Consider the following 27,744-nt stretch of genomic DNA (forward strand, 5'->3'; position numbering starts at 1 on the left):
GCTGTACCTGGACCTCGATTATTCTTGCATCGGGGTTTCTGAACTGGCGATCTATTTTGTTTCTCTGATGAGTTAGCAACTTAAAATGGACAAAACTGAAAAATACCGAACAAAACAAAATAGCGAAAAACTGAGCCCAAGTTGATTTGCACAAACGTTAGACTTCTAAGATGTGCTGTGTTTTAGCTTATTGACTAGATCTGCATTGCTCAAAATTTGCTTGGGAGCCCTTTACGTAGTTGGGAGTATCGAACAAATGGGTTGGCTAATTATGTTGGGTATGTGTTTGTCTGGAGTCACAGCAGACACGAGTACTGACCAGTTGACACTAAAATATTGGAAATTACACTGCGTAGTTAATGAAAAATATTAGATTTGCGCACAGCGTTAATGAACAGGGGAAATGTATTAAACATGTATTCCAGAAAAGTGAATCCTTGCACTTTGAAAATGTAATCTGTTCAGGGCATGGTTTCGAGGTGTAGGGAATTGTTTTGCAGTGAAGGATGCACAAGGGGATCTTGAGCAGTCCGATTAATCCCCGTAATGCAGGACATAAAGTGCATTTGTGTATCCCCTCTGGATACTTTGTGGGTAGTGGGTGCGTATTAACATGTTCATATTTCGGTTGCATTTTTGTAAAATATTTGGATATTTGTCATAATGCATTGCTTACATTGGCGAACTATGACAACTTATTTTTTTTAGCTCTTTGCAAAAGTGATATTAATCTTGAAAGTACCGTTCACAGTGGGATTATATTCAGGATCCAAATATTGTATTTCAATAGATTGTGGTATCCAGAGGTCATTGATTTTTCTTTGAATCTTAACCATGCACTGCTCTAATTATGTCCTTTTGTTAAGAATCCAGTACAAATAATGACCACCTTTTAATGCGCGTCTTCAGCTGAGAATGGAGACTGTCCAAAAGTTTGTTTGTTCGAAATGAAATTTGACATGGTGTGCAGTAATACTGTTTTAATTTCTTTTGTAAATATTGAAATTTGTTTCTACTAAGTGTGTGAGGGACACAATTTGAAAAATATCTGATTAAGCATCCTGTGATTATATATTCGACACTGATCAAATTGAGCATTGTTCAAACTGTCGTTCCACCAAATAGTTGTTTGAGAAGGAACACCCTGTGCTTCCAATATCTGGGAACTGTGGAACCTGTTCTAAAGTGTTGACACCTACACTTTATTGTTAAATGTTATTGCCGTCTAGAAGCTTTGTGGATAAAAAGCAACATTTGAGAGTACTAACTCTGCCGCTGACTTTAGCCGGCATGCTTATCTGTGTAAGGTGATGCAAAGCATTCGCAGTAGCTGAGTCCTTGATTTGCACGGCATTTAACGCAATTGTGGAAGCATGAATGCTTTCTTGACAGTAGCAGATTGCAGTAGATTACAAACCCACAGACCTCCGCCTTCTCTGCCATTTTCTTTTGCAACTTCGTCGCCTCGGTCTGTGGAAATAATTGCGCTGCAACTTGAAATGTTTTGCTGGAGGAGAGAAAGTAGTCTTCGCTTCCCTGCTAGGACCGTTAACACGAACACGCAGAGAGAAGTTGCGGGGGGGGGGCGGCGGAGAAGAGAGAGATTTTCTACTTCTAAAGAATCGAAGCCCAGCTGGAGTCTCGTGGTGACACGGTTTCCTGTCTTAAGGTGTTGTGCCTTGTACAATAATTGTTTAACTTGTAGCAGAGGATATGGGCATCACTAGCAAAGTTTTAGTACAACTGAACAGCTCGTTAGACCATTTCAGGGAGAAGTTGAAAGTTGACCACATTGCTGTCGGAGTTATATGTCGGCTAGACCCAATAAGGATGGCAGATTTCATCCCCTAAATCAGATGGATTTTTATGACAATTGATACATTGATTGATTAATCGAGTTGCACCAGGTGTCGTGGTTCTGTGCCCCAGGAGCATTAGCTTGGACCTTTCGATAATTCATCCAGTGACATTACCACTAGCACCATCATCTCCCTTCGTTAATTGTGAAGCTGTTTGTTGTAAAGTGTGCTGAAGTTACAAGCTGTATTTTTGAATAAAGCAGCATGCTGAGTGGGATAGGTGAGGGCATTGCATAGGCCAGTTAACGTTTACTCAAAGCTCAAACTTCTAGGTGAAGTAAGGAAGAATAAATAAGTATGTGCCACATAAGTTATTAATTTTTTTTTTACTGCTGTGATGTCTTCCAGGATCATGTAAAATGAATATAGTATGTTGAATATGTTTTCTGTTGCTATTCCTGCGGTCAATCTCAAACAATGTGCTTATGTTTTGATGTCTGCTGTAGATGTAATTATGTGACTGAGACCAATTATATTTAACATGGATTGTCTAAATTATTTGGAATGTATTGTGGACCAAACAAATCATTCAGATTATATCTGCAATAAAGTATTGATCTCAAAGAATGATCGAGTTGTTCAATGCTAAGTTTGAGCCCGTGTCCATTTTCATACACTTGCTGTCAGTAATGGCAGCACTCTGATATTTTTGAGCTGGGGTAGCAATTATTGCCAGGGTCGATTCAGATCATAGTCCATGTAGCGCAAAATAAATGAATGGGAATTGGGGCAGCACGGTGGTGCAGTGGATTAGCCCTGCTGCCTCACGGCGGCGAGGTCCCAGGTTCGATCCCGGCTCTGGGTCATTGTCCGCGTGGAGTTTGCACATTCTCCCCGTGTCTGCGTGGGTCTCGCCCCCACAACCCAAAGATGTGCAGGCTAGGTGGATTGGCCACGCTAAATTGCCCCTTAATTGGAAAAAATGAATTGGGTACTCTAAATTTTTTTTTTAATGAATGGGAATCGTATCAATTTCTACAAGTGTACCCAGTATGCTGACTGAAAATGAGCCTTTAATATAGTTTTTGAGAGAATGGGTGGCTTTGGAGTGCGGTTAAGGCTAGGATTAATGCCTGTAAGTGTTTGAAGCCTTATTTCGGAATCACAATACAACATCCTGACATTTTTGGATTAGGATAGCGATATTGTATGTTAGATTTGATACGTTAAACAATCGGGAAACATTTTAGTTTCGTAACATCTCAGCATTGATTTGTAACAGATTTTCTTTTTTAAATTTAAAGTGCCCAATTATTTTTTTTTCCAATCGAGGCAATTTAGCGCGGCCAATCCACCTTCCTGCACATCTGGGTTGTTGGGGTGAGACCCATGAAGACACGGGGAAAATATGCAAACTCCACACGGACAGTGACCCGGGGCCAGGATCGAACCTGGGTCCTTGGCACTCTTGATGCAAACAGTCGACCTGACTGCAAAACACAATTACATTTCTATAGTCTCCCACATCGGTTTATTTTGTGATCACGTTTTCTCCACTTTTGTCTCCAAATTATAATGAATTTAATTATCTTCCCTAACTGTAAGTGCTGATTTCTCTTCTAACCATCTGAAAGCTTAAGTGTTAACAAATCTTGAATAGTATGTGCAGTTTTGGTGTCTCTATTTAATAATCGTTTATTGTCACAAGTAGGCTTCAATGAAGTTACTGTGAAAAGCTCCTAGTCGCCACATTCCGGCGCCTGTTCGGGGAGGCCGGTACGGGAATTGAACCCGCGCTGCTGGCCTTGTTCTGCATTACAAGCCAGCTGTTAGCCCACTGTGCTAAACCAGCCCCTGGAAGGATGTAAAGGTGTTGGAGACTATTCAGGGAAGGTTTTTAACTAGAATGAGCGAGTTGTCTTACAAGGAAAGGTTGGACAGACTGGACTTGTTTCCGCTGGAGTTTAGAAGAGTGAGAGAGGGGCGGCACATGGCGCAGTGGATAGCACTGGGACTGGGGCGCTGAGGACCCGGGTTCGAATCCCGGCCCTGTGTCACTGTCCGTGTGGAGTTTGCACCTTCTCCCCGTGTCTGCGTGGGTTTCACCCCCACAACCCAAAGATGTGCAGGATAGGTGGATTAGCCACGCTAAATTGCCCCTTAATTGGAAAAAAAACCCAATTGGGTACACTAAATTTATTTTAAAGAGAGAGGGGTGACTTGATTGACGTAAATAAGATCCTGAATGGTCTTGACAAGGTGGACGTAGAAAGGGTGTTTCCTGTTGAGGGTGAGTTCAAAACTCCGGGTGGGGGGGGGACGGACTGTTTTTAAAATTAGAGATCACCCTTTCAAGACACAGATGATGAGAAATTCTTTCTCTTGAGAATTGTGTGACTTTGAAACTCTTCCTCAGAAGACCGTGGAAGCAGGATTGCTGAATATATTTAGAGTGGAGGTAGATAGATTCTTGTTCGGCAACAGAATCAAAGGTTATCGGGGTGGATGGGAATGTGGAACTCGAAACACAAAAGCAATCAGCCATGATATCGAATGGTGGAGCAAGCTCGAGGGGCTGAATGGCCTCCTTCAGCTCCTATTTTGTATTTTCGTGCATCGAATTGAAAATTAGGAATTATATCCTGATAATCTGGGTTTAAAACCTTTGAAAAATTGTTCCGGGGGCATTCTTACTCCAGATTTGGGCAGCACGGTAGCATTGTGGTTAGCGCAATTGCTTCACAGCTCCAGGGTCCTAGGTTCGATTCCCGGCTTGGGTCACTGTCTGTGCGGAGTCTGCACATTCTCCCCGTGTGTGCGTGGGTTTCCTCCGGGTGCTCCGGTTTCCTCCCACAATCCAAAGATGTGTGGGTTAGGTGGATTGGCCATGATAAATTGCCCATAGTGTTCGTAATTGCCCTTAGTGTTTGGCGGGGTACTGGGTTATGGGAATAGGGTGGAGGTGTGGATCTTGGGTAGGGTGCTCTTTCCAAGAGCCGGTGCAGACTCGATGGGCCGAATGGCCTCCTTCTGCACTGTAAATTCTGTGTGTCAGTTGACAGACCAAGCAGATGCAGTTTAACTGTGGAATTGTTTGTGAGGCATTAAATGTGATCAAATTTGTGTTATTCTGCATTGTGACCAAGAAAGTGTACTGTAAAAGTATCATCGGAAGTGATGTAAAACATCTACAGGTCTGTGGCCTGATTTGCAAGCATTCTAAATTTTCAATGACCATTTGAATTAAGAAATCATTTATTCTGAAAAGTAAGAAACTATTCTGTCAAGTTTGCAGTTTTGGAAGAACTTATGAAGTCAGCCAGAAGAATTGGCTCTGTCAAAATGTTCCTTGTGTTTGCCTAGTGTAAATTTATTCTGACAAAATAGCTTGCTGATTGATATTGGGCAATTTACGCTGAAGACATGAACGCAATTTAATTTTGTTGTTTGGTAATACAGAACTGAGTAGGCTGAAAGAAGACATTTCAAACCATGTTTGACACTTCACTGTCAGTCACCATCAACTGGTGCATTCCCCATGGCAACACTTCTATCAATCAAGAGTCCACTTGCCAACCAGTCAGCACTCTCTCCTCATACAGTATAAATGGTTGTTTCCCCTGACATTGGTATTCTTGTGACTGTCCTGATGAGTCCAAGAGGAAAAGCTTTGACAAAATGTATTTTTTCAGCCACGCTATTTCGTTTGAACAAAATGCACTCTAAACCAGTAATATGTGGTACATCAGTTTATTTTAGTACAATCTTATTGTGAATGAAAAGAATACACTAATTAGAATTTCAGTGAAATAATTTAGCAGTAATTAAAACTAATATTCAGAAGTATATCTAGCGCAGCTCAAGTAGAACATGGTACATCTCCATCACCCACCATTAGGTTCTGAATCTTAGTTGTATGTTAACTCCGGTGGAGTAGCTGCTTTGTTTATAAAAAGTGCATAATTTTTAGGATTATCTTGAATTGGCTTAAGCTGGTCTTTACCGCTGAAGGTTTAGGAACAGGTCACCTACTTGTTAGTGCATCCCCAATAGTGTTCTCTTAATTAACTACACTGCAAACAGTAAGAAGTCTCACAACATCAGGTTAAAGTCCAGCAGGTTTGTTTGGAATCACTAGCTTTCGGAGCGCAGCTCCTTCATCGGGTGAGTGAGCTGAGGAAGGAGCAGCGCTCCGAAAGCGAGTGATCGCAAACAAACCTGTTGGACTTTAACCTGGTGTTGTAAGACTTCTTACTGTGCCCATCCCAGTCCAACGCCGGCATCTCCACATCGTGGCATCGCAAACATGCAGCTCTTGACCGGGTTCTTTGTGGCAAGAACTGGCAGGGAAAGGGGAGATGTAGCTGATGGCAGCAAGTTTGGTAGTTTAACGCAGATGTACCTGTTGTGTTTGGCCAATACCTCGGCTATCTAGCGAGATCAAAAATCAAACACAGCACTTTGTCGAGTTAAGTGTTTGGCTAAAGCAAAAGCAACCTATTTGCTATAACCTTGCACCTCAGTTAAGTTCATGCCTGCAAAATGGAAGGTGAAAGTTTCATTGGAATAATCGAACCGTGATATGAAATCAACGGATGAAATCAGAGAGATCCATTGCTGACATTTGCACACACAAGTTGTTTAAAAGTTTCGAGTTGTAATATTTGTGCCCTCCAGTTCTTGGGATTTCCCTGTACCAGTGAATTACCAGCACCCCGTCAGAGTCTCAAAGCCTCGTCCTACCTTTAACTCATCTGTACTTCATTAATACAGTACACAAAGTTCAGTGCCACACATCTGAATCGCAAACCTGGACATAACTCTGCCGTATCTTTTCTAGACGATTCTGCCATGAGCTAGCTGTACTTTAAGAATGGTTAATGGGTTTGACTGCCATGGGAAGAGTCAAAACACATGGTCCAGCTTCATGTCGCGGTAACTGGGGTGGCACGGCGGCACAGTGGTTAGCACTGCTGCCTCACAGCTCCAGGGTCCGAGGATCAATTCCGGCCTCGGTTGATTGGAGTTGGCACTTTCTCCCCCTGTCTGAGTGGGTTTCCTCCGGGTGCTCCCGTTTCCTCCCACAGTCCAAAGGTGTGCAGGTTAGGTGGATTGGCTATGCTGAATTGTCCTTTGGTGTCCAAAAAGGTTAGGTGGAGTTACGGGGATAGAGTAGAGGTGTGGGCTTGGGTGGGGTGTTTTTTCCAAGGCCTGGTGCAGACCCGATGGACCGAATGGCCTCCTGGTCGCCACATTATAGGAAGGATGTGGAAGCATTGGAAAGGGTGCAGAGGAGATTTACCAGAATGTTGCCTGGTATGGAGGGAAATCTTAGGAGGAAAGGCTGAGGGACATGAGGCTGTTTTCGTTAGAGAGAAGGTTAAGAGGTGACATAATTGAGGCATACAAGATGATCAGAGGATTGGATAGGGTGGACAGTGAGAGCCTTTTTCCTCGGATGGTGATGTCGAGCACGAGGGGACATAGCTTTAAATTGAGAGGAGATAGATATCAGACAGATGTCACAGGTAGGTTCTTTACTCAGAGAATAGTAAGGGCATGGAATGCCCTGCCTGCAACAGTAGTGGATTCGCGAACATTAAGGGCATTTAAATTGTCATTGGATAAACATATGGACGATAAGGGAATAGTGTAAATGGGCTTTAGATTGGTTTCACAGGTCGGCGCAACATCGAGGGCCGAAGGGCCTGTACTGCGCTGTTATGTTCTATGTAAATTCAATGATTAAAAGAACTTTCTGTTGAAAAGCTCCATTCTGTTCCTCAACCAAACTTTAAAAAGCGGAATTCACTAGAAAGTAAAAAAGAGCTGATTTTGTGTTGATTTTAACATATGTGCAAACTGCAAATAGAAAGTATTGTTAAGCCATTAGTACCGGATTGATGGAAAGCTGGCAAAGATGATACATTTCACTTTTGGATGTGATCCAGGGAAGGTGCCTGTCAAAGTGACTAATATATCAGTGGAGAACCTCCACAGGATTCATGAGAAATTCAGGTACGCAGTGAAGAATATTGCTAATTGATCTGGCCTCTGGCTGGAAGTCGCCTCCAGACTCTAAGGTTCCAATGCCAGATTGTCAACTCCCACCTTGTGCTTTCCATGCTGCAAGAGAGAAAAACCAAGCATCAGATTGATCATTGTGGACGTCTTGAAATGCTTTGATTCTTGCTACTCATCAGATATTAAAATTTATTCTCCCTGGGGGTGGCAATGTTCCATTATTTATTGCAGTTTGTTTTGTAGGCAAAAAAATAACAACGTTGCATGCTATTCTCTCGTGGGAAGTGGATGTCTTTGGTAAGGCCAGCATTTGTTGCCCATCCCTAATTGCCCTTGAACCAAGACCTACTTAGCCATTTCAGAGACATCACATTGTCGTGGGTCATAGAATCTGCAGTGCAGAAGGAGGCCATTCAGCCCATCAAGTCTGCACCGACCCTTGGAAAGGGCACCCTACTTAAGCCCACGCCTCCACCCTATCCCCGTAACCCCACCTAGCTTTTTTCGACACTAAGGGGCAATTTAGCACAGCCAATCCACCTAACCTGCACATCTTTGGACTGTGGGAGGAAACCGGAGCACCCGGAGGAAACCCACGCAGACACGGGTAGAACATGCAGACTCCGCACAGAGAGGCACCCAAGGCAGGAATTGAACCCGGGTCCCTGGAGCTGTGAGGCAGCGGTGCTAACCACTGTGCCACCGTGCCGCTAAATGTGGCTGGAGCCACATTTAGGCCAGACCAGATCAGGATGGCAGATTTCCTTCCCTTCTGAAGTAAGTTAATGAACTTGATGATCCAATGATAGTTTTTTTTAACTGGAGATTTAATATTTATTTTATATTTAGAAATTCATTTTATGTTAAAAGTTATTTCAGGTAGGAATGTACTGTGTTTCAAGCTACATTCTTGACCCGTTGACAAAATATCCACAAGAACCTAACTCCAGTTTATAAATTAATTCTTGAGGAAAAATCTGATTCGCTTAAAGTCACACTTTGCAAGATGATGTCACAAAGCAGTGCTGTGTGTGTCAAAAAACAATTAAAAATCCACGGGCTGGAAAGCTGAATTGAACTATCTTTAGAAACAGGCAATAATGCCAGTGCTGGCTTTTTCAGAGAGAGATCCAATTAGCCCTGCTCCTCTAATAAAAGCAAAATACTGCGGTTGCTGGAAATCTGAAAATATAAACAGAAAATGTCGGATAAACCCAGTCAATCAATGATAATTTCATGGTCACAGTTACTGAGACGAGCTTTCAGTTCCAGATTTTGTTTATTGAATTTAGATTCCACCAGGTGGGATTTGAACCCATGTCCCCACAGTAATAGCCCAGGCCTCGGGATTGCTAGTCTGGTGATATTTTGGCGGCATGACAGCACAGTGGTTAGCACTGTTGCTTCACAGCTCCAGGGTCCCGGGTTTGATTCCCAGGCTTGGGTCACTGTCTGTGCGGAGTCTGCACGTTCTCCCCGTATCTGCGTGGGTTTCCTCCGGGTGCTCCGGTTTCCTCCCAGAAGTACCGAAAGACGTGCTTGTTAGGTGAATTGGACATTCTGACTTCTCCCTCCGTGTACCTGAACAGGTGCCGGAATGTGACGACTAGGAGCTTTTCACAGTAACTTCATTGCAGTGTTAATGTAAGCCCACTTGTGACAATAATAAAGATTCTTATTACCAGTACGCCCTATGCCACAATCCTACTAGCATCCACAATAAGAAACAAACTGAACAATAGCCAAACTATGATGCACGTTTGCAACTGCTTGCTTTTGAGGAATTAATGATGGAGACAAACACCAGGTTCATTTTATTCTCTGTTGGCCTCCAATTATTGGCCATCATAAGATCATAGATAATGTTGGGTGCACAGGATATGTTACGTACAACTCAGTAAGGCTTTACTCAAACAATGGAGGTTGCAATCCGAGGTATTTCCAGAAAAAGAGGTAAAGTGGACAATTTCTCTCTTGTATCACAGACGTTTCTTTTTAAAACGTTGATGGCAAAGTCGCCCTAAGTAATTGGGGCTCAAGATAACTCTCCCAACTGGGGAAAGCATGCTTCCATTGGTGTTGTCACTGCAGAGTTGAGAGCAGATAAACATCAGTGTGAATGTGAGGTTTGAAATATTTGCATTTTCAGCGTTGATTTTATTAGCTGATAACCATGACACACACTGTTGGGGGTTATATTACTACTTTTTAAAAAACTACCCCCCTGCCCTTGTTTAACGGAAAGCTGCAAATTGGCAAATTATTGCTGGGGGCATTCAAGAGGAAGTTAGGAATGGGTAGGTTGAAAACAAGCGGAGACAGACACACACACACATACACAGACAGGCACGCACAGACACACATACACAGACAGGCATGCACAGACACACACACACATACACAGACAGGCACGCACAGACACACACACACATACACAGATACACAGACAGGCACGCACAGACACACATACACAGATACACACACATACACAGACAGACACACGCACAGTACCTTTAAGACATGGATGTTTAAGCAATGTACCTTTAAGAAAACAGTGATGTCAGATGTGGGTGGAGCTGGGCTTTAGATCAGCCATTTTGGCAGTTTTTAGTTTTGCAGTTTTAAAAAGCAGCTTGTGTGTGTCTGTGTGTTTCCAGAGAGCTGCAGTTTGGAGAAAAAGAGCTTGGGGAGTGTCTGTGTTTGCAGTGAGCTGGATCTCTGCCATGAAAGACTGTCTCTTGATCATTTGGGTGATTTAAACTCATAATAGTAAAGCCTTTAACCTGATGTGATTCTGTTTAAAGGTGTTAAGTCTCTTGGAAGTTTGAAGGAACATTTTAAGGAATTATTTACTGTTGCAATATTTTCTGTGTTATCTTTGAAGTAAGGGGTGTTAAAAGATCCAATGTTTATTTAAGATGTTAAGTTGAGTTCATGGAATAAACAGTGTTTAAAAACCCACGTGTCCATAATTGTAATCCCACACCTAGGGAACAAGCCCTGTGCTAGGAAAAGCAACAAATACATTAAAGGGAGAGGTAGGTTGAACTCCATGATACATTTTGGGGTTCTGAAAATGCCTCACCCATAACAACAGACACACACACAGACACAGACTGACACACACGCATGCACACACAGACAGACACACCCACACAAACATACACAGACGGGCACACACACACGCACAGACACGCACACACAGACAGACACACACACTCACACAAACATACACAGACACGCACACACACACTCACAGACACACCCACACAGACACGCACACACAGACAGACACACAAAGACACACACACACATACCCAGACAGGCGCACACACAGACACAGACAGACACGCACGCATGCACACACACACAGTCACACAAAGACACACATACACAGACAGACACACGCACACACATACACACACACACTCACACAGACACACACTCACAGACACACACAGACACACCCACACAGACACGCACACAGACAGACACAAAGACACACACACACATACCCAGACAGGCGCACACACAGACACAGACACGCACGCATGCACACACAGACAGTCACACAAAGACACACATACACAGACAGACACACGCACACACATACACAGACACATACACAGGCACACACAGACACACACATATATACAGACCTTCTTGCTTGGTGAAGAAGAAAAACAGCAACCCCAGCAGCATCGAATTAGGACCAAGAGGATCAGGGCCAACACTGCACCTAAGTAAGAAAAACATTAAGATTAGCGCAAATTCATGATAGTGCAAATTGTTTACAGTCTTAGGAGGAGCGGACTTGGTAAGGAGTGGCACAGTCTCATTTTGTACTATCTCATGTTGTTGAAACACTTGGTCACCTTGATCTTCCTGTCCACCATTGAAAGGAAAGTGGACGGTGCAGTGTCTCCAGGGTAAATTCAGCGAACAGAGGAGAGTTGTGGGAAGGCGAGGATGCATTCCTTTGTTTACAGCAGTGGCTGCCATGTTGAGGTAATTTTTTTTAAAAGGTCCAGTCTTTCAGCGATTGAGTTCAGGATAGTGAAAGGATGAGTGAGCAGGTGAGTGAACGGGGAGGAGGCTGACGCTGGATATGGAGCGGAGAGGAGGGGACATTCCGTGGGACTGGTCCAGAGAGCACTCCGGTAATGTGGGATGTGATTGTGGGATGGGGAGGGGTTGCGATCGGGTGTGGAGTTACTCGCTTGTTAGATTATGTTTTGAACTGTCTGACGTTTGCAGGGTGGACATCCGGGTAAGTCCTGAGTATCTAACCCAAGTCTCCATCCTGAAGGTCCAAATCAGAGACTTTGAAGGTGGGTATCGCGTAGCAGGGAGTCAGCCAATCAGAAGTTTAAACTTCCCAGGCAATTCCCACGTATGTCTGTGGGTCAAGATTTCCGCAGTGCCTGGACCCCCATCTCCTATCACGTGTCTGTCTCCACTAATCAAAGCAGGACAATTTGGATCTTGGTAGCTGCAGATTCTGTCACACACACAAAACATCAAAGGTTACATCATCAGTACACTTGGACTCCAAGTATTATTAATACTGATTTATTGGGACATTGCCAGTCTTCTAGTATTTCCAGGAGGTTATTTGTGTCCTCCTTAGTGAAGATTGTTGCCAATGTCTTTGTTTAATTTAAAAAGTGCACAATTCCAAAGGGCACAATTCCTGGACATGTTACTTTTGGTTGCAGAGGACAGACTCCTGTATATGTAGAAGTGCAGTATGGAAACCTTCCAGAGACCCAACACTTCAATTTAATTCTGATTTAACAGACAACTCTTAAGGGAGTGCATTATTATCCATAGTATAAGCCAATAACCAAAGGATGGAGTTAACAAACAAATCAGCCGTGATCTAATTGAAGGGTAGAAGGTGCTGAGTGATCTCCAGTTTCTATGTCCCTGAACTGAGTACTTCATAATAGAATATTATTACTTATTGTGAGAGGAATTGAAACAAAAGTAGGGAGGTTCTGGTGAGCTCACATCTGGAGTATTTTGTACAATCTTGGTCTCCTTATTTCAGGGAGGACATGAATATATTAGAAGTAATTCAGAGAAGGCTTACTGGGCTTATACCATGGGGTCAGTTATTACACGAGGTAAGATTAGACAGGCTAGGCTTGTAACCGCGGGGGTTTAGAAGAGTATGAGGCGACTTGATTGAAACAGATTAAGATCCTGAGGGTCCTTGGCTGGGTGGAGGTGGAGAGATGACTGCTTACAATAAAGGGGACAGAGATCAGGAGAATTTCTCTCAGCCGTTTGTGAATCTCTGGAACGCTCTTCCTCAGAAGGCTGTGGAAGCAGAGTCTTTGAATGTTTTCAAGGCAGAGTTTGATAGATTCTTGATTTAACAAGGGGGTGCAAGGTTACTGCGAGGGGGGGGGGGGGTCAGCGGGAGGTTGCAGTCGGGTCAACCATGATCAGATTGAGTGGCAGAACAGGCTCGAGGGGGCCGAGTGGCCTTAATCCTCCTCCTATTTTGTATGCTCATGCAATTGTATCATTCGCAACTGTTCTGTCAGGAGAATGATGTAAAGCATTTAAAGTGAATCAGCTTTGTTGCTCTTTAGTACCATACCAATGAAAATGAAGAAAATGGCAAAAGTGGCGATGTCCCAGTTGGATTGAAAAAGCTGCTTGCTCTGTAGTCTCCTCACAACGTCATTAAACTGTGCTTCAAGCTGAGAACCCAAATCCTGGTCGGCCATCTTCAACGCGGCTTTTTCCGAATCCACTCAAACGTTCAGACTTCTTCTCCAGGTCAGCCAGCAAGCGACATGAACTGCAAAACACAGGACAGAATTCACCATCTCCAAACGTGTCAGAATCCGAGCAATCCGATTCTGCAAAGGATGTAATCATGTTCAATATCGCTACTCACCCGCTGCTTCATAAATGAAGCGAACTCCCTGGAATGATTTAGTATCACTAAAAGGCACCGGCTGCAGGAAAACCCCTCAGCCAATTTTAATAAGAAAGATTCAGTGAATTTACTGAAATATCCTTTTGAATTAAATGTTAAGGTAAGCACAGGTCATGTGGATATAACAGCGTGGGGTGAAGATAAATGATGGGAATCTTTATTGTCACAACTAGGCTTACATTAACACTGCATTGAAGTTGCTGTGAAAAGCCCCTAGTTGCCACATTCCAGCGCCTGTTCGGGTACGCAGAGGGAGAATTCAGCATTCAGGGAAATTGAACCCGTGCTGCTGGCCTTGTTCTGCATCACAAACCAGCTGTCTAGCCCACTGAGCTAATCCAGCAATCATCCACTAGCACCTGTAATAAACATTTACTTTACAGAATTGCTCAGCTTGCTTGCATGTAGTATCTGTAGCATAAGGGTCTACACGGTTAATGTGGGACTGAGTACAGTACCACCCACACACTGATGTAAGAGAGCCCTGCACCCAACGTCAGTCGAGTGTTGGACAGAGATGTGTGTACCAGCCAGCACTGAGAGGTCTCCGAGCTTGTACCCATTATTGTGTCTTTGTGAATAGTTCTTTTTTTGAAAAATAAATTTAGAGTACCCAATTCTTTTTTTCCCAATGAAGGGGCAATTTAGCGAGGCCAATCCATCTACCCAGCACATCTTTGGGTTGTGGGGGTGAGACCCATGCAGACACGGGGAGAATGTACAAACTCCACACAGACAGTGATCCGGGATGGGGATCGAATCCGGGGCCTCGACGCTGTGAGGCAGCAATACTAACCACTGTGCCGCCCCTCTTTGTTAATAGTTCTAAGAAAATCTTACTGTTAACCTACGTATGGCTGCGAAGACCTCCCGAACTGTAACCAACACCCTACAACAGTAGCAATATTAATTAGTCACTTTCTCAACCAACCCCTGTGCTTTATAAATAGAAGCAATAGAATACAAAAGCCAACATATTTTGGTGAAACTTTACAAAGTACAGCTCAACCTTGATCGGAACATTGTATCCAATCCTGGACACCGCACTTTGGGAATGATGTGAAGGTAAGGGTGCAGAAATGAATATTCCAGGGATGGGTGTAAATAGATTGGAAAAGCTGGTGATGTTCTCCTTGGAGAGTAGGAGGTGAGAGGCCATTTTCCAAAGGTATTCGAAATCGTGAGGGATCTGGACAGAATAGGTAGGAAGGAGCCTCCCGGTGGAGGAAGGATCGGGAATGTTTTGCTCGATTGGATGTATTAAACAATCTCAAATTTAACTTCCGCTCCCAATTGAAGCTGACCTAACGACATAACTTCAGCATTGAACCTGGGTGCAGCTATTGCTAATGCCCAATAGGGAAAGACCACAGTGCATCAAGGGTACTGGAAACAATGCACATCAACCCATGGAGTGAATGTAGAAGGAGCACCTTGAATGTGTTTCTGCACTGTAAGTGGAATAAGGCTCATGAGTACCATATACTGTATCAGAATGATCTTATTGCCCATTTAAACTGCACCATTGCACATTTTATGAATCAAGCATATTTTTGAAACAAGAAATTGAAAACTGTTGTACGGTTTTAGTGTGAATACCTCCTGTAATCTCCCTTTTAGAGTTGACCTGCCAATCGCGAGTTTAATTTTCCCGATACTCCAGCGGTGATATCTGAATCTACCTGCATCATGAAAACGTGGTGCTTAAACTATGGTTTAGCAGAGTCCCGGCGGTCCACCATATATGACATCCGACGTATCTGCCCATTGTTTGCAATGCTGTCACACCGCAAGTTTTAACAGTGAAACCTAATGGCCACATTTTGGCCTAGGTTATCCACCGCTGGTGGTGGAGTACCTGATGCGGCTGAAAATCGGGATCAGCGCCCGGCGTCGGTGGGCACCGATACAAACACAATTCCACGATCGCCCACTGGTGGCGGGATCCAGGTTTACACTTGCACCACATTTGCATCCATTTAGCGGGCCCGGCACTCTATCCTCCGAGCCTCCGTAATACTCCAGTCCCTGGGGTCGGGAATCATGTGGGCGTGAATTACCACAGGTCTCACCAAACGTGGGCCTGATGTGGGGGATCTCGCGGTGGGCCAAGGGGGTAACTTCCTCCCCACAATACACTACCTGCCCACCCCTCCTTTACCAGAAACCCCCATGCACCCCCCACCGACCTCCAAAACAGGAGAATCCCCCAAGACACCCTCTTAATATGGAGACTACGCCTGTGACCCTCTGAATAGGGAGACCCACCAGGGACCCCCTTAATAGAGAGACCCTCCCAGGACCCACTAACTAAAGTAACCCCCTAACAGAGACCCCATAAAGGAACCCCCTAATTAAAGGGAACCCCCACAGGGACCCTAACTAAAGGAACCCCCACACAGACACCCTAATTCAAGGGACCCCTCACAGGGACACCCTGATTAATTTGAACCCCCCCCTCAATATACGGCAAAGTTCCAAGTAAAGAGCTCTGTAAAAATATATTCAGTTAACAAGGTTCAGGTTGGTAAACACAGATCGAGTAGAGCCAATGTTCCCATGTCCAGCCATACAAATCCCTCCTGCACACGCCACACGGGAAGGTGGGGCTGAACTCTGCCCTGTCGCCACCTTAAAGAAAACAATTTGCAAGATCTGCACGGGGGAATTTTCTAACAAAAAGCAGCTTGGGTCAGATTATTGTCACGGTTGCTTTTTTTGTCAAAAGAGGAAAATGAGATCTATCAGGTGACAAGATGTTAAATCCTAGAAAGGTTCAGAGAGGAGTTTCCCAAACGTATCTGTCAACTCTGGAATCATAGCTGCTATCCTGTGTGAAATGTTGGGCAGCGGTGGAGAGGTTAATCTTGGGATTGAGACTGATCCCGTGACCGCAGCGGTCTAACGCACACTGTCAATGGCATTAGAAGCTTTGTCGCTCACCTCTTTCCTGTCAGCTCAACAAGTCTTCAAAACGTCAAATTTGTTTCGTTTCGTGGCTGCACGGTAGCCTTGTGGATAGCACAATTGCTTCACAGCTCCAGGGTCCCAGGTTTGATTCCCGGCTTGGGTCACTGTCTGTGCGGAGTCTGCACATTCTCCCCGTGTGTGCGTGGGTTTCCTCCGGGTGCTCCGGTTTCCTCCCACAGTCCAAAGATGTGCAGGTTAGGTGGATTGGCCATGATAAATTGCCCTTAGTGTCCAAAATTGCCCTTAGTGTTGGGTGGGGTTACTGGGTTATGGGGATAGGGCGGAGGTGTTGACCTTGGGTAGGGTGCTCTTTCCAAGAGCCGGTGCATACTTGATGGGCCGAATGGCCTCCTTCTGCACTGTAAATTCTATGATCCTCACAGCGGACGTACCATTCCTGGCAGCACCTGTTGAGCTCACACTGATGGCTGTTGCCTCGGTGTAGGAGGACGGTGTAAGACGTTGGCAGCACTGCGCTAAACAGGGCCCAGGGGCAAGTTCCCCCACTTGCCCCTTAACCTCGCCGCAGTTTGGGTCAGAGGTGACAATCGCGTGCCTTCTTCTTCTGACCAATGCCTCCTCTCGTGCAAGTCAGCTCAGTCGGAAAGCATCACGAGGACACGCACTGATCTTTATTTTAAATGGCCCTTCTGCCCGACCCAGGGGCTGTTCTGTCTCACAGCCCTCGTCGGCGTGTGTGTGGCGTGGGGGTTTGGGTAGATCGCTGCAGCCATATAGAGATGTTGGTAGCAAGGTGATGGGTCGTTGGCCACCCCATTCAGGCTCCTCCTGCCATGTTTCGGCAGGAGGGATGAAAGTACGGACCATTCCCCTTCCGTTTAGACCAACCTGGACTGGGATGTGCTCGCCCAGTTATTAAAATAAAAGGCAAGCATGCCAAGGTTCCAGCCTTTCACATTGGCAGTTAGCATTTCAACCGAAAATGTCTATAATCAGCCAGTTGGACTTTGGCAAAACCAACCAGCTAATTCATTCTAATGTAAAGGTTAACCTGTTATAAATAATGGAAATAATGCCGTGTATATAATATTAGAGTTTCACTGTACAGAAACAGGCCATTCAAGTTCAAATGGTCTGTGTCAGAGTTTATGCTCCACGAGCTTTCTGAAAAAAAAGAAATGAAAATCGCTTATTGTCACAAGTAGGCTTCAAATGAAGTTACTGTGAAAAACCCCTAGTCGCCACATTCCGGCGCCTGTTCGGGGAGGCTGGTATGGGAATTGAACCCGTGCTGCTGGCCTGCCTGGGTCTGCTTTAAAAGCCAGCGACCCACATTCTATTAGTGACTATCTTTGATTTATGGCCCCTAGTTTTTAGTTCACGTAGAAACACCTCCTTTACATGTAACCTGGCAGACACTCTCATTATTTGAAAGACTCCTATCCAGACATCCCTCAGCTTGTTCAGTTTTTCTTGCTAGTTATGTTCTGATGCATCAGTTGCCCTCAATTCTAATTACCAGTAAAATTTAGCTTTGTGCTTTACAATTACAAAAACTGTTATAGTCTGCATAGAAACTAATAACTTAAAAATATACGTGCTATTAGCTAATAGCTGTATGGATGACATGAGAAGATTTCACATTTTACGGTAACAAATGACTAAAAGCACTATTGATTAAACACTATTCTCATAGGCGATTTATACTTTAAACTAAAGAACAGACTTTTAACACTACCAAAAACACATTGGGCGGGGTTCTTTGATCCTGAGGCTAAGTGTTTACGCCATCGTAAACGCCGTCGCATTTTACGACGGTGTCAACAGGCCCCCAGGATCAGCGCTGCTGCACCTCACAGGGGGCCAGCACGGCACTGGAGTGACTCACACGGCTCCAGCTGCCGATACCGGCATCAGAAACTGTGCAGCGGGTCTGCGTATGCAAGCTACGGCTGGCGCGAACTCACGCATGCGCGTTATGACCGGCGCGAACTCGCGGATGCACGCTAGTTGCCTTCTCCGCGCCGACCCCGACGCAACATGGCGTAGAGCTAAGGGGCCCGGCACGGAGGAAAATAGGCCCCACCAGGAGAAGCCGGCCCACCGATCAGTCGGCCCCGATCGCAGGCCCGGCCACGGTGGAGGCCCCCCGGGGTCGGATCCCCCCTCCCCCCCACCAGGCTGGCGCCCGCACGATGAGCGCCGAGGTCCCGCCAGGTAGGACCACACGTGAACGGCGCAGGCGGGACTCGGCCTATCTCGGCGGCCACTCGGCCCATCGCGCCCGGAGAATCGCTGGGTGGGGGTTGCGTAGAGCGGCCCCCGACTGGCGCCACGCCGACTGTGCCGGCACCAATGGCGCCGATTCTCCGATCACTGGAGAATCGGCAGAGCGGCATCATGTGAATCGCGCCCGTCGCCGCCGATTCTCCGATCCAGCCCGGGGTCGGTGAATCCCGCCCCCTATCAGGCAAACATTATATCGTCCTTTAAGTAGACATTAAATTCTTCCAGAATCAGTCCAAAATGATTCTCAGCTCCTGAGGATTTACTCTCAATCTTTTTTCTTCCCAGCCTGGAAACCTTTAACTCCAGTACTGTCTTTCACAGTGTGATTTGTCCTGGATATTTATCCCTCTACTAAAGCGAGGCAAATCTTCCAGACTTATTTTAGCTCCTCACAAATTCTGTCTTTCCAATCTGAGTGCATGGTCCCACCTACATTCCTGTGTGTGATGTCCCATAATGTCTTCCTGCCTACAGCTGCTCACTCTCGCCTCGATCTGTCAGACTAACCCTGCCTGTTATCTTAGGATATCTTAGACACACTTTCCCTTGCAAAGCCGAGCATCTCATGGCAACATGAATCACCTGGGCTGTGTATTTTATCTTGGACGTAAATGGTCAGTTTAAAGTACAACTTTTCACAGCCCAACATTCTCAACACTTTTCTGGGACTTTGGAGATTCAGACTAATAACTGTCAACATCCGCATTCAATTGATTTCCAAATTTACTACTGCCTAAAACTACACTTTTGTTGCCTTTATATTTCCTGCAGTGGAGAAACCCTATCAAAACCTGCAACTCAATCATTGCTGAGAAAAGAGACTTGCTATTAAAGCTTTTTATCTTGCACTTCTCAAGACAGCTCGCAAGAAATTACCGAGCATTCCATTTATATCACACATTGGTAATTAACCTTAGACAGAGAAATAAAAGAGTAATTTGTCCAGGGGTAATAGTCCACTGTGTAACCGCCCCTGTACATAGAAAACAACTAGAACAATGCTAAAACCATTGTGATAAACTAGAGCAAAGTTTACAGGAGGGTAATAAGGAATTTAAAAACTCACAGCATTTACTCTTATCTTCACTCTGCCAAACACAGATGAAAACATTTCAATTGTGCAAGTGAGAGTGCATGTACTCCAAAAGTAGCACAGGGAGTCCTAGAGGGAACCTTCACCTATTCGGGAGAGTGAGAGTGCGGCCAAGAGGAGACGCAAGCTACAGCACCCAGAATGCATCCAGGCTCTCAAAACAATCGACTCGGGCTCTCTGTCTGGGAAATGAGGATTTCAAGCACTGGAACTTTGTCCCAAAGCGAAGCGACCACTCTGCATTTGTTTACGAGCATTGAGAAGTGAGGTGGCCTTGTGAGAGGGGGGCAGATCTGCCAGAACCGTGGGCCCCAGTGAGAAGCACTGTGTGAAACCACTCTCCCTGGCATGGGAACCAGCGATTAGCAGCGAGTAGGCCCATTCACACCATTCCCCCGAATGGCCAGGCTCCAGTCTTTAACAGCGTGTGCACCAGCTCTCCAGGGACCCCTCCGGTGGTCGGCACGGCCCTCTCTCCAAGCTGCCAGCTTGGGTGGTTGTAAAAGTCCCGCAGCGGTATTTTGAAGCATAGCAGGGGGGTTATCCCTGGGATCCCGGCCAATATTTACACCTCAATCAGCATCTGAAAAATAACCGATTATCTGCTCATGATCACATTGCTGTTGTGGGATGCTGCTGTGCGCAAATTGGTGTGTTATATCACAATAGTGACTACACTTCGAAAAGTACTTCAAAAAAGCGGTTAAGAGGCATCTTGTTTTTGTGAAAAGAGCCAAACAAGTGCAAGTCTTTCTATTTTTAAAAAATTGGTGTTCTAGCTGGGGATGAAAGGAACATTGACCTTTCCCAGTGTGTTCGCCGCTCTCTGTATTCAGCTCGGGATTCTTATGCGGCGACGGCTGACATCAGCAGCTACAAGGGAGTGAGTCCTTCAGCGCAGCTGTTTGTCTGTTTACACGGGTTCGGTGGGCATGCATTCATTGCTCTTGGGCAATCAATCGCCTGACTCCTTCCTGCCACGGGCACGCATACAGTGTTGGTGAAAATGTGCTTGTTCTCCAACTGCTAGCAACGGAATGAAGGATTGCAGGATGATTTCACTCAATATATCACACGGGAAACAAATGACCAAATCGGATAACAACACAAAGTGAGAGAGTTTTTCTCTGTGCTTTAGGGAGAGTCACATAATGTGTTTCTTGTAGTGATATGTAGATATAGAGACATTTAAAGGGTTAATGACTACATCATAGTGTAAGACAACCACTAGATGACAGCAGTAGATTCCTGTATAAATATAAGAACTCAAAGGATCTTGGGTCTCATTGAACCAGGAGTGACTAGACAGCAGGGTGTTAGAGAGATAGATAACAGCATAGTTAGCACATGTAGTTCAAAATAGTTAATACTTTATTCTGAATTACTTGATCACTAGTTAGAGTCCTGTAAGAGTGTGCAAACTCAATATTAATCAATTCGTTATTCATTAAATCTGTTTTGCTTTATGTTGAAGATTGGTGGTTTGTTAAGAATCACACCATCAAACCATTCTGGAGACATAAAGCAAAGAGTAATGATATATTACCAAAGAGTAACATATTTCTATATTGAGTTAAATGTTATAATAGTGTTGTCAACCTCCAACCTGCCTCCTCCTTAGAATTCCTGCTCCTACAGACCCACAAGCTAGAGAAAGCATAAGCTTACATCTGTATTAGAAAGCTTGTTTTTTTTCCATCTGGAACAGTCGGGGGCCTGTAACTTGAGGCCTCAAGTCCACATCAATCATGGCTGACCAGGGGTCTATCCTGCCATTACCAGGAAGGAAGTGTTGATGTGACTGTACAAGGCATTGCTGAGTCCGCATCTGGAGTATTGAGCCCAGTTTTAGTCCCCTTATTTGAGGAAAGATGTAGTGACTTTGGAGGCGGTTCAGAGGAGGTTCACTAGGTTGATTCCAGAGATGAGGGGTTTGTTGTATGAGGAGATATTGAACAGTTTAGGCCGATACTCTCTAGAGTTTAGAAGAATGAGGGGAGATCTCATTGAGGTACACAAGATGCTGAAAGGTATGGATAAAGTAGACGTGGAGCTGATGCTTCCTCTTGTGGGCCATTCTAAAACAGGAGGTCATAATCTTGGGATAAGAGGTAGCAAATTTAAAACGGAGTTGAGGAGAAACTACTTCTCCCAAAGGATTGTGAATCTGTGGAATTTGCTACCCCAGAGTGCGGTGGATGCTGGGACAGTGAGCAAATTTAAGGAGGAGTTAGACAGGTTTTTAATTGGTAATGGGTTGAAGGGTTATGGAGAATGGGCAGGACGGTGGAGTTAAGGCCAGGACGAGATCAGCCGTGATAGAATGGCGGAGCAGACTCGATGGGCCGAATGGCCTAATTCTGCTCCTATATCTTATGAACTACCTGTTTCCAACAAGAAACAGAAAGTGTGTTCGTAACAAGGCCGAATAGGTTGACCGTCGACCTGTAAATACTTCCAGCATGCCTATGGAAAGCAGTAGTTCATAAGACATCGGAGCAGAATGGGTGCTGGGTGGGACTCGAACCTGGAGCTTCTAGGCAGGGAATCTACCAACTGCGCCACAAGAGCTCCCTCTCCAACTTGTGACAAATCCTAAAAGTATTTTGTTTTCGTTCCCTCGTTCCCACCTTCAGTGCCTACCCCGGCCTCTCCCAAATTCAGCCCAGATTCAGTGCAGCATTGAAGCAATTATTTTGGCCCCTTTAACACAACGCAGATCTGAGGTAATTTTATATTCTTTCCCCGAGAACATTCACTGGAACTCTGAAACCCGTGTGAATGATACGGCTACATATAAACTCTTTACTGGAAATTTATTGGTTATGAAAGCGATTTCACCCCACTGGGTTTAGCTGCTTCTTATTTTTCAACCAGTAATTGTCACTAATGTAGCTGAATGGTCCTGTCATAACTGATGAGATATTCAAGAGCTTAGTCAAAATGGATTTCAGACTGGATTATTCCAAACCAAAGTTAGCAACCATAATGAAATGAAAATCACTTATTGTCACAAGTAGGCTTCAAATGAGGTTACTGTGAAAAGCCCCTAGCCGCCACATTCCGGCACCTGTTCGGGGAGGCTGGTATGGGAATCGAACCGTGCTGCTGGCCTGCCTTGGTCTGCTTTCAAAGCCAGCGATTTAGTCCAGTGTGCTAAACCGCTGAGAATGTCAAATCAAATATTAGTTAAGGGATATGATCCATCTTATGTTTCAGTGATAATTCAGTTGCCTCCCTCAGATTCACACCATCATTAATAAACACCTTCATAAACGTCGCTCGCTTTCGCCCCTGCCTCAGCTCATCCACTGCTGAGACCCTCGTTCGTGCCTTTGTTACTTTTAGACACGATTGTGTCCGGTCTCCACTTCTGGCTGGTCTCCCACATTCTACTCTCTGTAAAGTTGAGCTAATGGAAAGCTCTGTTGCCTGTGTCTGAACTTGCAACAAGTCCTGTTCCCCCATCACCCCCCACTGTGCTCGCTGACCTACATCGGTCGAGCGCCATCCTGATTTTAAAATTTACACCCTTGTTTTCAAAGCCCTCCATCCGTAACCCCCCACCCCCACCCCAGGGCCCCCACCCTCTGAAACATCTGCACTTCCTCTAATTCTGGTCTCTTGAGCATTCCCAGTATTAATTTCTCCTCCTTTGGTCACCGCGCCTTCAGTTATCCAGGCCCCAAGCACTGGTATTCCCTCCCTACACCTCCCCATCTAGCTTTCCTCCACTATGACAGTCTTAAAACCCACCTCTTTGGCCTACGCCGCCTGACCTAAGGGCAGGATTTAACGGCTGTTCACACCGATGGGAATTTCCGGTCCCACACCGGCGTGCGTGTTTCCCGACGACGAGGGAAATCCCATTGACAACGGCAGGACTGGTACATCCCGCTGATGGGCTGCCTCCCTCGCTGGAAAACACGCGGCGGATTGGTGAGAAAATCAAGCCCAATATCTCCCTGTGTGACTGGATGTTATCCTTAGTTTTGTAACTCTCCGGGCGGCACAGTGACGCAGTGGTTAGCACTGCTGCTTAACGGGGTCGAGGACCCCGGTTTGTTCCCGGCCCTGGGTCACTGTCCGTGTGGAGTTTGCACATTCTCTCCGTGTCTGCGTGGGTCTCTCCTTCCCCCCCCCCCCCACCCATTCTCTCCGTGTCTGTGTGGGTCTCTCCCTCCCCCCCCCCCACAACACAAAGATGTGCAGGGTAGGTGGGTTGGCCACGCTAAATTGCCCCTTAATTGGAAAAAAAACCGAATTGAGTACTCTAAATTTAAAAAAAAGAAAAAAAAAAGGTTTGAGAGCTCTCCTGTGAAGCACCTTGAGTTCTTCCATTACGTTGATGGTGCTACGTAAATAAGATGTTGTTGTTGTTGATTGCTGACAGCCAGAATTGGAGCAAATGTTGAGGTACTTTAGTTGTCGATCATCATGATGGCAGATGAATGAAATGAAATGAAAAGAAAATCGCTTATTGTCACAAGTCGGCTTCAATGAAGTTACTGTGAAAAGCCCCTAGTCGCCACATTCCGGCGCCTGTTCGGGGAGGATGGTACGGGAATTGAACCGTGCTGCTGGCCTGCCTTGGTCTGCTTTCAAAGCCAGCCATTTAGCCCTGTGCTAAACCAGCCCCTAATCACATAAATCATGTAAAACCTCCAGGGATACGTTGGGTTGGCGACTCTCCAGGCCAGTGATGCCGCCTGAGCAAGAGCTGGCCGTATTTCTGACTAATGTTCGGCCTGCAGTTAATTTGTCTTTTCGCTCATGTTGCTAACGAGGTAACTTTCTGTCTTTTCTAACACCGGTTGCTGCACATTAAAGTAATGCATTTACAAAGGTTCCTGTGCAGCAAATACACTCAGGCGCTCTTAGAGTTGGCAACTCTGGTTGGATATTTTAGGTTTCTTTACGTGACCTCCAGCCTTATCAGCCACACAGCACAGTTATAAATAACTTCTCCCCGACTGCAATATTGAAAAATGAAAATCACTTATTGTCACAAGTAGGCTTCAAATGCAGTTACTGTGAAACGCCCCTAGTCGCCTGTTCAGGGAGGCTGGTACGGGAATTGAACTCGCGCTGCTGGCCTGGCCTTTAAAAGCCAGCGATTTAGCCCTGTGCTAATATTTCCAGGACTGAGAGGTGAGCACGTTCAAAGAAAATGTCACGGAAACTCCCAGTTTATTTCATGTCTCCATGCCTTTTCTCCGGGAAAGCTCACAGCATAGATTATCATAGAATTTACAGTGCAGAAGGAGGCCATTCAGCCCATCGAGTCTGCACCGGCTCTTGGAAAGTGCACCCCACCCAAGGTCAACACCTCCACCCTATCCCCATAACCCAGTAACCCCACCCAACACTAAGGGCAATTTTGGACACTAAGGGCAATTTATCATGGCCAATCCACCTAACCTGCACATCTTTGGACTGTGGGAGGAAACCGGAGCACCCGGAGGAAACCCACACAGACACGGGGAGAACGTGCAGACGCCGCACAGACAGTGACCCAAGCCGGGAATCGAACCTGGGACCCTGGAGCTGTGAAGCAATTGTGCTATCCACAAGGCTACCGTGCTGCCAGTAATCAGCAGTTTTCAGGAAATTAATCTTTAATTCCTGGAGCTCAGGTGCTCGGTCGGAGTTGATTTGGAGATTTACCTGCTGACTAGCCAGTCTGCTTTGTCATTCTAACGTAACCTTTGTTGTCAATAAATCATTGCGATGTTGGAATAGGTATGCGGAAAATCCAAGAGGAAGTGGTTTCCCTAAAAATATCGGCCTAGTCCGAAAACAGGTAATTTGAGCGTCTGCATTCGAATTATGTTACCGCAAAAGGAAAGATTTTAAAAATTATTTATCCCTTGAACATGATTGGGATCATTTCATTTCCTCTTTAAGTAGTTTTCCTCTTGGTAACACAGATGTAAAGAAGTGAGTATTAAAGTGAGTCCCAAACGGCATTAAGAAAATAAAACTTCAGAATGATTTTCTTCTTGTTTCCTGATCTCACTCTTCCACCTGTTGGAAACTGCTAAAGCCGAAAGCAGACGGTTCAAATTGCATCAAGCGCGACTCACAAAACTAGAAGAAAGCCACCCCACGACGCCTTACCTTTCACATTCCTCACTGACCTTTGGTTAAAATCATCAAACCTCTCCCTCTGCTCCCCTTCGGCCGTTTCCTTGCCGGGTCCGTGAGGGTTGTGTGGCACTTTGCGCTGGCTGTTTGGGTTCTGCCCTGCCCTGCCCTTCTGTGGGCAGTACACCGTAATCAAATCACACACTTCCTGCTTCTCGCTGCTTGCTCACCGCTACAGTGGGAGAATGGGAGGAGCCTAAATGCTTTGTAAACCACACATCAACTCCTGCGCCAGGCCTCCAAGTCAAACCTTGCTTCTGATTAATATGAGGGAGGTACCGTGACAAAAAGTAACTTCGTGGCCCATCTTTGTATTTTGACGTTAGGTTAACTTTCCTGATTTTGTGAATCTCTCTTTTTAATTACTCCTTTTGTTCTACCATCTTTTGCTCAGCACAGGAAGTTCGGAATTAAAAAGTGACAGGCTCAGGGAAGAGTGGAGCTTTTCACCCTTTATATTGTTTGGAATAACTTGTTGAACATCGAGCTGTTGTGAAGTGTATCTGTGTAGTATAATTATAATCTTTATTGTCACAAGTAGGCTGACATTATCACTGCAATGAAGGTACTGTGAAAAGCCCCTAGTCGCCACATTCCGGCGCCTGTTCGGGTACACTGAGGGAGAATTCAGAGTGTCCAATTCATCGAACAGCTCGTTTCACGGGACTTGTGGGAGGAAACCGGAGCACCCGGAGGAAACCCGAGCAGACACGGGGGGAACGTGCAGACTCCGCACAGACAGTGACCCAAGCATCGAACCCGGGACCCTGGCGCTGTGAAGCCAAAGTGCTACCCACTGTGCTACCGTGCTGCTCCTATGTGTTTTATGGACTAGGCATGCTTTGTGAGACGGGCGGGATTCTCCAGCCCGCCAGCCGCACGTTTCTCCGCCGCGCACGCCGTTCGCTGGCGGTGAGATTCTAACCTCCCACCGCTTGTCAATGGGATTTCCCCTTGTAACCACGCCTCACCGCCGGGAATCCCGCTGGCGGGTGTCCGCTGCCGGCGGGAAAATTGAACGGCAACGACCAGAGGATTCCGTCCGACATTTCCATCTTTTAAGTTGATAAACTTCTACATATCATAAAAGAAAAACTCACTGTAGCGCCACCACCCACAAGAGGCTGTAATTACAGTGTGACAGGTTTAGATAGGAACCTTCCATATAAATGTGGACGGAGGAATTTTTCATGAATGCTTGAAAATAAGGATGGAACATGTGACTTTTAGATAATAGAACAGCATGGTGGCCGTTAGCACTGCTGCCTCACGGCACCGAGGACCCGTGTTAGATCCTGCACCCAGGTCACTCTCCGTGTGGAGTTTGTACATTCTCTCTGTGTCTGAGTGGATCTCACTCCCACAACCCAACGATGGGCACGGGGCCATGCTAAATTGCCCCTTAATTCGGAAAATAAAAAATGTAATTAAAAAAGCAATAACTGGTCAGCATGTCCTGGTCAAAAGTATCCCCTGCCGACTAAACCCACTTCGTCCGAGGACAG

At 45.5% G+C, this 27,744-nt stretch overlaps 1 protein-coding gene across 2 annotated transcripts; it reads right to left on the reverse strand.

The window, feature by feature from the left end:
* Positions 1–5,535: 5,535 nt before the first annotated feature.
* smim22 (small integral membrane protein 22) lies at positions 5,536–26,406 on the reverse strand. Of its 2 annotated transcripts, none has more exons than XM_072481733.1 (4): positions 26,233–26,406; positions 13,435–13,638; positions 11,483–11,562; positions 5,536–7,925 (listed from the first exon to the last, which is right to left on the reverse strand). In XM_072481733.1, exons 2-4 carry the CDS (start codon positions 13,562–13,564, stop codon positions 7,878–7,880), a joined length of 258 nt encoding a protein of 85 aa, XP_072337834.1. In that variant the 5' UTR covers positions 13,565–13,638; positions 26,233–26,406; the 3' UTR covers positions 5,536–7,877. The 2 variants fall into 2 exon arrangements, with proteins under 2 accessions (XP_072337834.1, XP_072337835.1); XM_072481734.1 differs by having other exon boundaries at positions 26,213–26,375.
* Positions 26,407–27,744: the final 1,338 nt, after the last annotated feature.

The sequence above is a fragment of the Scyliorhinus torazame genome, chromosome 17, assembly GCF_047496885.1.
Source record: "Scyliorhinus torazame isolate Kashiwa2021f chromosome 17, sScyTor2.1, whole genome shotgun sequence".
NCBI lineage: Eukaryota > Metazoa > Chordata > Chondrichthyes > Carcharhiniformes > Scyliorhinidae > Scyliorhinus > Scyliorhinus torazame.

What these genes read in the sequence shown, in the direction of transcription:
- smim22 (XM_072481733.1), bottom strand. Translation starts at nt 13,564, where the DNA reads ATGGCCGACCAGGATTTGGGTTCTCAGCTTGAAGCACAGTTTAATGAC. An exon ending in CATTTTCTTCATTTTCATTG is followed by an intron (nt 11,563 to 13,434) that starts GTATGGTACTAA and finishes TTTCTTACTTAG; the next exon opens with GTGCAGTGTTGGCCCTGATC. An exon ending in CTTCTTCACCAAGCAAGAAG is followed by an intron (nt 7,926 to 11,482) that starts GTCTGTATATAT and finishes TCTCTCTTGCAG; the next exon opens with CATGGAAAGCACAAGGTGGG.